The sequence below is a fragment of the Drosophila pseudoobscura genome, chromosome 3, assembly GCF_009870125.1.
Source record: "Drosophila pseudoobscura strain MV-25-SWS-2005 chromosome 3, UCI_Dpse_MV25, whole genome shotgun sequence".
Classification (NCBI taxonomy): domain Eukaryota; kingdom Metazoa; phylum Arthropoda; class Insecta; order Diptera; family Drosophilidae; genus Drosophila; species Drosophila pseudoobscura.
The window spans coordinates 18,701,143-18,711,038 of record NC_046680.1 but is presented as its reverse complement, the minus strand read 5'-3'; the positions used below and the strand labels follow the sequence as shown (position 1 = coordinate 18,711,038).

Sequence of the window (9,896 nt, the reverse complement as noted above, 5' to 3'; positions counted from 1 at the left end):
GCGGGTGCGGGTCCGGGTCCGGGTCCGGGTCCGGGTCCCGGTCCTTGGTTTCTGGGTACTGGGTGGTTGGTGGCGATTCATTTGCCAAATTGAGTGCGCAAACAAACCATAGCGAAAGTCAAATGAATATAGCGCAAGTCCAATTAAATGGTCATAAGTAATAATAATTCCGCTTTGATTTGTGACATTCACTTTGCAAGCAGGACCGCAGCGGTTCCAAACATGGTGGGAGGGAGGGGGGCAAGGGAGAGGCATCTTCCTTTGCAGGCAGACATCTTCAGTTTGCACCCGGCAAAATTAGTCCATGAGAAGGTTGCCGAAATAGAAGAAAAATACACTCTTCTGGGTAAGAGAGGTAATAAATTGAAGCTGGCTCATTATGTGGTTTACTCAAACTCAGTGTTTTTCGAAAAAATCACAGCTGAGATTAAAGGAGAATCGTGTTCGATCTTTCATAGTTCCTTCTGAGCTTTCTGTATCGCATCCCACACTCTTCGGAATGCTCATTTTGGCTTAGTTATCCCTAGTTAGGATGGCCAATTAAAAGGCAATTCGTTAGTGAAACTTATCTCTTCTGGGACATACACAGATAGTTTCGGTGTCCCAAACTCCCCCTGACCCCTGACCAATGACCATCACCGCCACCCTGTTGAGCTCATTAAACCTTTTTGGGAAAGTCCGGAGACCGAGAGCCATCAAATGATAATAATTCTTGCTGGCCAAAGCCGGAGTGTGCCTCTGCATCTCTCAGACTATCGGACTGGGGTATGGGCATGGCTTACGTAAATAAAGGCGACCGACCCATCACCCATCCGGGCCGGTCTCTGCCATGTTCCATGTTAAGATATTGTATAAGAATATGACAAGGAGGGCTTAACTGGAGAGAGCCAGCTGACACGCACGCGTCCAGACGGGGCGAGAGGACTAGTGGAGGCCAGGACATGGCAATGGCATGCATACCCTCACATCCTTGCGAGGCTGCCTTGCCTGCATTGGGCGATTATTATTTATTTTCCTTAATTACGTCTTAGCATCCTCCTCGCTCTAAGGCGGGACAAGCACCTGCCTAGGAGGGAGGACGGGATGTTCGTACAACAGCCCCCCTGCCTATTCCGTGGCTCATGTGCTGTCCTCGTCCTGGCTGGAAAAGTATTTGCGTGGAAAATTGTGCGTCTTCCGAAAAAAGCTGAATCTGTGTGTGTGTGTGCGTTTGTGAGAGTCTCGCACATGCTACCGCTCTAAGCCTTCCCTTGTCTTGCCTTTTGGGCACCTTATCCTGCATGCTGCATGCCCCCATTGCCCGTGGCCGCCCTCATCCTGCCACTCACACCCCGCTGTCAACTGTCGTTTGTCTTGGGCGCGTAATAAAAAGACTTAACAACGCGAGTTGTTTAATTATTATTTATGACACTCCTCTGGCTGGCCAGATTATTGCCCCAAAAAATTGGTGTTGCTCCTGGAGATGGCATCGTGTAGAGATTCTTAGAGAAGCTAGCTTTTTGGCTGCCTTGATTTAGTGTCCCGACTGTGGTATAACGCGGCTACGACTATTTAAATCAATTGCAGATTCCATTCCAAGACCAGGTCCAATCTCAATTCATTTTCATAAAATCCAAAAAGTTTTGCCTTTGCTTTGCCTTTGCCTCTTTGCATCCGTAATTTACGATGATAATTATGGCAACTGCGAATGACCCCCCAGGGAGGCTAAGCCAAGGCCGACTCTGGCGTCCGCCCACTGGGCCCTGGGCACTGAGCGGATGGAAAAATGTAAAAATGATAATCCCATTGTCAGGCGATAATTCAAAGCAAGTCGGTCGCCTTCAGTGTCCATTCTGTGCCATGGCAGTCGGCGCAGTCGTCGTCCAGGAATCAACAACCAAAAAGGTAAGAAATATTCTAATAAATATTCCTTTAGATTTATGTAAACTTTTTCTTCTTATTGAAGTAGCAACCTGTACGAGAATGTATCTGTGTAAGCTGAATCAATATGTGTGGATGTGCCTATGCACTATGGGAAGCCAGAAAACTTTTTGTGGCAATAATAAAAACCAGAAAAAAGGTATTTTGACAAAAATGGGCGTGAGAAAAGCCCTATTTCTAATGGGAGACACAGAATTGTATTATGTTTTCACAGAATATTCCTTGAAAAAGTCCTGGGAAAGTGTTGTCCATTTGTGTGCTTCGCACAGCGTTCAGGGAGGCATACAAATAGCCAACCAACTTGTTGGGTACGACCTTGCCTTTGTTAATTTTAATTGGAATTATTTCGCGTCATCGCATCATCGTTTAGAACCTAAGGTCTGAAGCTTAATTTTGACATAATTTTGTATGACCTCATTGTAAGCTAGGGCAGCCATAAATGTATTTATCTCCATATGGGCATATCCTTTCTGTCCATGCTTCCTTCAGTCAAAGGCAATGCAGCAGAAACGCTCGGGGTTATCGTCAACAAAAGGCGTTGCACCATTGTTAATATTAAACAAGAAATCGGCCTTTGCGATTGGCCTACTTAATTTGTCTGCTAATTTCAGACATACCTATGCTGCGCTCGTTGCTTAAATTAGCCAAAAATGAATTGTACAAATTTCACTTCAAATAGCTCTGTTAAACAGTTGGCAAAAAATATATGCTTATATAAGTTATATCGGTTAACTAATTTTGGAAAATGGGTTCTGGCCAGAAATAGGGGTGATCGGTCCCATAGTGCTTTGGTATGTGTTTGTCTTTGTGTGTTGATGCGACAGCCAGAGTCAGAGTCAGAGTCTTAGCTCTGGGCATGAATTATGTTCTTAATTGGAAACGCTTGGCGCCAAAACACTTTGTGCTGATGCCAAAAAAGATTTGCTCATTAAACCGCCAAAGGACTTTCTGTCCCACTTGGCTCCACCACCCGTTCTGCTACTGTACTTCCATCTCCTTGGCTTGGCTGTCTCCTGGCTGGTGGTGCGCCGCAGGTATAAATTTCATAAAACTAATACGAATTGATTTATGACTTTCTTTGCCCGGCCTGGCGAAAGGCTTGCCTCCTGCTTGGCCGTGCTTTTTTATGCCTCAGCTCCAGCTCCAGCTGCAGCTCCGTCCCCGACTCCTTCTGAATTCTGAATTCCAGCCTGGCCGCTTAAATCTCTCCAAGCCCCCGAGGAGATGGTGGAGGAGCAGAAGCAGGAACAGGAGCTGCTATCAGTAACTGGCATTTGCTCTAGACTTGGTCTTTGTCTAAATCTTTGCCAGGTTGTCAGAACAAGAAAGTTTTTTCCCGCCCTGCTCAAAAGGGGTGCGAGTGGGTGCGAGCGAGTGCCAGGGAGCCAGGGAGCCAGGGTGGTTTCAGTGGTTTCGGTTGGCGCGTCTTAAGCTTATAATTCATAAAGCATTTAAGTGGACAAAAATCGAAATTTATTGCTATTCAAGATATTTGGCCAGAACAGAACAGAACAGAAATGCTCGCTTTGATTCAAGCTAAATCAAGAGAATTCCAGGCATTAGGCGGGAATGTTTCATGCCCTACCCCCACTAACGAGCCACCCCACCCCACCTGTTTCAAGCATAACTGAATAATAATAAATATAATTGTCTAGAGGACATTCCCAGCTCCAGCTCAGGGAGTATGCAAATTGAAGACTCTTCTTTATCGCCCCCTTCCCGAGCTATAAATTGCTTCGTGTATCAAAAATATTCCTCTCTGTGACGTATCGTTCTGCAGATAGAAGCAAATTGTTTTCCACCCAACCCCCGACAAAGGCTGACAATAAAAAAAAACAACCTTATTCGGAGGGCGTTAAGGCATAAAAATATAATCAAAGCCCGGAACTAGGTCGTTTATGTGGCGAGAGTGTATGTGGATACATTTCTCTGATGAGGCCGATTAGAAGGAGTCATAATGGAAGTGCTCCGACTCTGGCCTTGGCTCTGGCTATGGCTCTCTGGCGGGATATCTTTATGACATCTGAAGAAATGCTAAGCCAGCAAGATGCCCATGTCGCTGTTCCTGTGTCGCTGTGTCCCTGTAGCTATCCCTGTCCCTTTCCATTTCCATTTCCAAGTCTCCATCTCAGCTGCGGACTTCCGTTCCAGCTGCTCTCCACCTGAGGAAGCCCAAGGAATTTCGCCTTTTCCCTTTATCAGTTTCCACTTTCTGCTGCCTCTGGCAGATGGACAGATGGGTGGGGGGCCGGACGGAGCCTGTAACTCTGCTTCCATCTGGGACAGTGGGTGGGATGAGGTGGAGCGCTTATCTCGCGGACACCGCAGCTGTCATTCAACTGAACTTTAACTTTGACTGCACTCCGGGTGGTGCGGCAGGGACAGGGCCGTACTAAGTGCCGCGAAAATAAATAAAAAGCACTTCTTTTCTTATTAAAAAATCGCCTGAAATAGCCCAATAAAACGGAGCGAGCTCTAAGGCTAGAGGCTGCTGAAGTCCAAGCACCCAGTCAGCCCCAGATTAGACGAGACAGAAAATTCAAAATCAAAATCAATCCATTAACAAAAGCACACAGAGGACCGCCACGGAGGCAGGCTCCGTGGACCGTTGCGGCATTAACTTGTGATTTCAACTGTGCAAATTCCCAACGCCAGCGATGACTTTGCATCGCGGCGGCCGCTAATTATCCCATGCAAAGAAGGGGCATGGCATGCGGCTGGAGCAGGACAAAAGGCAAAGTCGCGGCAACAAAGCCGTTGCGCTTCATTAAAACGGCAAGGACACGGCCGTGGCCAGAGCTACAGCCGGAAGGGGGGGAGGGATGGGATGCGATGCGAATGATGCGAGGGATGCGCTGCTCATTATCTGTGCAGTTATCCGTCCGCGACCGCGTTGCGTGTGGCAACAGAATTTAAAATGTGCCCGACAATCGCTCTCCGCTCTTGTCGCATTAAATAGTGGAAATTTTTTTTTTTAAAATCAGTGCGAACATTCATCGGTCGGCGGGGATTTTTGATGGGCGGTGGAGGATGAGAGACTTGTATCCTGGCGAGCTTATCAGCCTTGGCATTACGCTGACTTCTGCATTCAACTTCGGCGACTTTGTCTGCCCCCATTCTGCACCCCACCCGATGCCTGGCATCCACTTATTTCTATTTGTGTCGTCGCTAACCATTTACAATCGTACCGTACTCTCTTTGATACCCTAATCCTCGCAAAAAGTACATTGCTTATGGGAGCTCTTACAGATAGATTTAATTTGCTGTTGCCTTATGATTTCTCGTTTGATTACGAACGAAGAAGTGCATCTGTGTGAGCTACTCAAAATTATTGGTGGAAATAAACGCAATTTTTGTATCTACAGATCAAAGAATCTTAATACTAGTAATTCCAATCCCCTTCGCTCGCTGGCACCGACGACGACGATCCAGAGATATATAGAAGACTAATATAGGTACATATGTATATCTTAAACAACTCTAAGAGTATACAATCTCCAATGGGTTTTTTGATATAATTTTCCACTTTATTTTTTAAGATTTCACCCCACCTTGCCGCAAATATTCTTCTGTCAACACGTCAGTACTGAATGCTGTTGTTGTTTCCGACTCCTGTTTTTTCCGGATTGGGATGGGATGGGAGGGGGTGCGACGGGCTGAAGTTGGGTTCGTCTTATTTTTCATTTCGCATTGCATCTTTATCGCGCTGTCGTTGGTGTCGTTTCTGTTTTCCTTACGCTTCATTACAATACGAGAAAATCCGGTTAAAGGTGTCTGGAGGTCGCCTCCCTGCTCCGGCCGGGGTCCGCCCCCGGGTATGGGTAATTTTAATGCTCTATCAGGACGAAGTCGCCTCCATTTGTCGCCCGAATCTCGAGCAGTTTAAGCAGCTGTTGCAGCTGCAGTTGCACTTGCACTTCAGCGGCAGACAAGTCTATTCACTCTTAAACGACTCCAATTGTGGCAATCCCAGACAGACAGCGCGATGATTTGTTGACATTTTCCAACGAGGGAAAGAGCTTAGAAAATTTCGAAAAACGGTTTCAATATTTTTAACGGTTCTCTGATCTTTTTATCGCCCTAACCAACACTTTTTCGTTGGGAAAAAAATACTATCGGCATGCTTTTTGCCTCAGATTTTGCTTATCAGCGAGAGGGTTATCTTATCAGTCCAAGGGAAGCCGAAGCAGTCGGTCGGTGCCCATAGCCCGCAGGTGAGTAATTTTTTTCACTCTGCCAGTATTAGTATTAGACACGACGTTGCGGGCAGGTCACTGGCACATCGAAGAAAATTCATTGAAAATTCCCTACTAATCCGAGGGCAAAGTGTACAATGCTGAGGGCGTGGCTGGCACGGAATGGCAGTCAAACACTAGAATCGTCGAATCTGCTTTTGAATCTGCTCTGAATCTGCTTTTCGATCCGATATTATTAATTTGTTGCTGCTGCTCTAGTTTTGCGTCTCCGCTGCGAGGCAAGGCCGATAAGATAACGGGAGTGAGTGCACTGCGAAGAGGAGGAATAACCCCAACAGAAATCCCAACAGGTGAATAAATCGTGTGAGTCCAAGCGAGTAGTGACGTCACACAAGCGCCTTACAAATCGTCGCAATTTCGAACTGGAACAGAACACAAAAGCAGTTTAAATAAGAATATTGTGCGCTGATAAGAGTGCGGTCCGATGGAAATGCATGCGCAATAAGTAGCACCAGGAAGACATCGATGAGAAAACGTATTGGCAGGTATTGTACTAGCATTCGTCTCGTCTCTCTTTTAGGCATGGGGCGAAGCCTGGAGCTGGTTCTGCTGCTGCTGCAGCTGGGATCGCTTCTACCCAGCACATTGGCCGTAAACTGTCCGTGGCCCTGCAGATGCACCTGGATTGTGGACAGCCTGTACGCGGATTGCTCGCGACGGGATCTGCAGACGTACCCCGACTTTAACAATGTGCCCGTGGAGCACTTGGATCTGTCGGGGAACCAGTTCAACGAGTTCCCCACACAGTACGCCGATATAGACTCCCTGATTTACATGGATCTGTCCAACAACCAGATCTCCGCTCTCGATGGCAAGGCCTTTATCGGTTTCACCTCCCTGCGAACTCTGTTGCTGGCCAACAACTCCATAGCGCGATGGATAGATCTCAGCCCCAGTGAGTCCTTCAAGTACACGCCCAGTCTGAAGCGGCTGAGCCTCAGCGGCAACCATTTGGGCAGCTTTGGCAGCGAGGAGATGTACCAGCAGCTGCACAGCCAGTCCCTTACGGAGCTGGAGATATCCTCGTGCGGCATTTCCTCCGTGGGCGGGGACCTGCTCGTCAATCAACTACCCAATCTGGAACGCCTGACTCTGTCTAATAACAAGCTGGTCCAATTGGCGGCGCTGCCCTCGCGCAGCCTGAGGATGCTCGACCTGAGCAACTGCAGCATTCAACGCCTGTCCAGCCCCTTTCTCGATTCGCTGCCCAACCTGGAGACCCTAAACCTGTCGAGAAATACGCAACTGCAGTTCGGCGTCCTCGACGAAGACCTCATTTTGGCCTATGAGCTGCGACGACTGGATGTCTCCTACTGCAACCTTGACCAAATCGATCTCAGCGGGCTGCCGGTGCTCACGGAGGTGCGACTGCGGGGCAACCTTCTGCGGGTGGTGGATAACGAGACCTTTGCCAATAACACCATGCTGGAGGTGCTCGATCTCTCGCAGAACGTGTTGCGCCTCATTGGGCAGGATGCCTTCAGCAACTTGCGGCGTTTGAAGGAGCTGAATCTGGCCTTCAATGAGATAGCCCGCCTCGACCGCAACTTTATACGCAACAACGATGTGCTCGTGGAGCTCAATCTCAGCCGGAATGTCCTCCAAAAGCTGACCAGGATCGTTTCCAACTCCCTGCGCACCATTAACATGAGTTGGTGCGAGATCACATCCATTGAGAGCTCCTCCCTGTCGAGTCTCTCGGCCATACAGAAGCTGGACCTGTCCAACAATCTGATTAGTGACATCCCAAGCAACATGAGATCGGAAACATTGCAGCAGCTGAGCCTGGCCAACTGCAGGTAAGAACAGTCTGCTTTCTAATTGTATTTGTGGCAATACTAATTTGAATTCCGGTCATAGGCTCTCTACGGTACGAAACAATACCTTCAGGGAGTTCCCTGAACTGGCAGACCTCCACCTGAATGGAAACCGCCTGACCAGTCCCATTCCCCCTTTATACTTCCGCGGCAACAAATTCCTGGATCAGCTCTGGCTGGGCGACAATCCCTGGATCTGTGACTGCCATAATGCCCTCTTTGTGGAGTTCTACGACTTTCTCACAACCAAACCAGTCAAGGTAGGATAAAGTCACCATCTGTATGATTATGACTATGATTATGATTGGAGTAACACTGTCATTCTTTAGATCAAGGATAGGAATCACTTGCGCTGCGCCGCTCCGGCCATTTTCTATGGCAAACTATGGGAGTATGCTTGCTCGGATGTGTGGATGGTAAATGCGAGGAGCAGCAGCAGCGGGGAGAAGGCCTGGGGCATCATCATGTTAACTCTGCTCCTGCTCGGGGGTATGATCCTCGGCTATGCCTGCATGCAAAAGTTCCTAAAGAAACGGAAGCGGAATCAGAATCACAGGGAATACGCCGAGAATGACGACGAACTGCGTCGCATGTAAGAACTATCCTATCATCAGCTATATAGAAGAGTATTACGAGTATTTATCGCCCTTTTCAGACGAGACCTCAACGACCGCATCCTTTTGGAAGAAGCCACCCCCAGCCTGCAGCAGGCACAGGAGATCAGTCTGCTGCCCTCCTACGAAGACGCCCTACGCATGCCCAAACTGGAGCGACCCGTCAAGTCGATGGTGGATCTCTCGGGAAGCAACAGGCCGCAATCACGAAAGCTTCGTCGCTCCCAGACCCAGGCCGACGGCGATGCCTCCCAGTCCGAGGGCGAGGACGGACTTCAGCTGGACACGTGCCAGAGATTCCGCAGCGTGGAGATGCTCTCCAACAGGGACAAGGAACGGACAGCCCAGTACGGTCCGCGCAGGCGCACCGGCTACATGGAATACAACCAATCGGGCAGTCGTCGCTTCAGCATAGAGGACTCGCGCTTCCCGGCGGCGCACCTGAAGACACAAAACCTGCAGAGCGCCGAGCAGATTGGGAACTTCCAGAGCTACGAGAACAGTCCATACACTAAGCGCAGGCCAAAGATTGCCGAGATCCCGCCCTTTAAGCGGATCAACATGATGGGCGCCAGCGTGGAGTTCCTCACAGATCCCGAGTACGACGATGTGAGCAGTAAGCCTGGCAGTCCCTTTGCTAAGCGAAGGCCCAAGCTGCCCGCTCCACCCACTATGAAGGTCAGCGCACAGGTCTATACCATGCAGCAGCAGCATGAACAACAGAATCCTGCCACAGGCCAGCTGGACCCGGCCATTGAGGACTACTTCAGCTCCACCCAGAAGGCCGCCTCCTCGTCCACCATCGCCAGCGACTTCCAAGAGCTGCTGGCGCCCGAGCTGACCTCCCTGCCCGATGAAAATCGATCAAATGCGTCCACCTCGGATACCGAGCAGGACCTGGAGCGCGGAAAGCGCAAGAAGCGGAAGAATTCGGCCAGCGCTCGTCGCGTCTCTGGCAGCTTCTCCGCCGCCACGGCCGCCGAGAGCACCTCCAGTGATTCGGAGCGCAACGTCCAAGTACACAAGCCAATGCGAGAGACTTTATTCTAACCCCCAAACACACATTCCATTCGTTAATCGTCCCAGACCTGTAAGTTTCTCCCTAAGTCTATTTAAACGCACCGCGCCACCATTGCATAACCAAATAAACTTACATTAATCGTTTTCATTTTGCATCGATATCAGTGGTGTGAAATGCTGAATTTGACGACATATGGATTACACTTTGGTGGTATTCTTAATTACAATTTTCATCACATCTTACATTTAATTCTTCTAGCCCGTGGTCG

General features: G+C 48.9%; 1 protein-coding gene across 3 annotated transcripts; it reads left to right on the top strand.

Moving 5' to 3' along the window:
* The first annotated feature begins 6,024 nt into the window (after positions 1 to 6,024).
* Positions 6,025 to 9,786, top strand: LOC4805215 (uncharacterized). 3 transcript variants are annotated; one of them, XM_015185008.2, is made up of 5 exons: positions 6,025 to 6,134; positions 6,697 to 7,975; positions 8,037 to 8,253; positions 8,323 to 8,585; positions 8,649 to 9,657. In XM_015185008.2, exons 2-5 carry the CDS (start codon positions 6,699 to 6,701, stop codon positions 9,655 to 9,657), a joined length of 2,766 nt encoding a protein of 921 aa, XP_015040494.1. In that variant the 5' UTR covers positions 6,025 to 6,134; positions 6,697 to 6,698. The 3 variants fall into 3 exon arrangements, with proteins under 3 accessions (XP_015040494.1, XP_001361656.2, XP_033234098.1); XM_001361619.4 differs by lacking the exon at positions 6,025 to 6,134 and adding an exon at positions 6,159 to 6,466; XM_033378207.1 differs by lacking the exon at positions 6,025 to 6,134 and having other exon boundaries at positions 6,699 to 7,975; positions 8,649 to 9,786.
* The last annotated feature ends 110 nt before the right edge of the window (positions 9,787 to 9,896 follow it).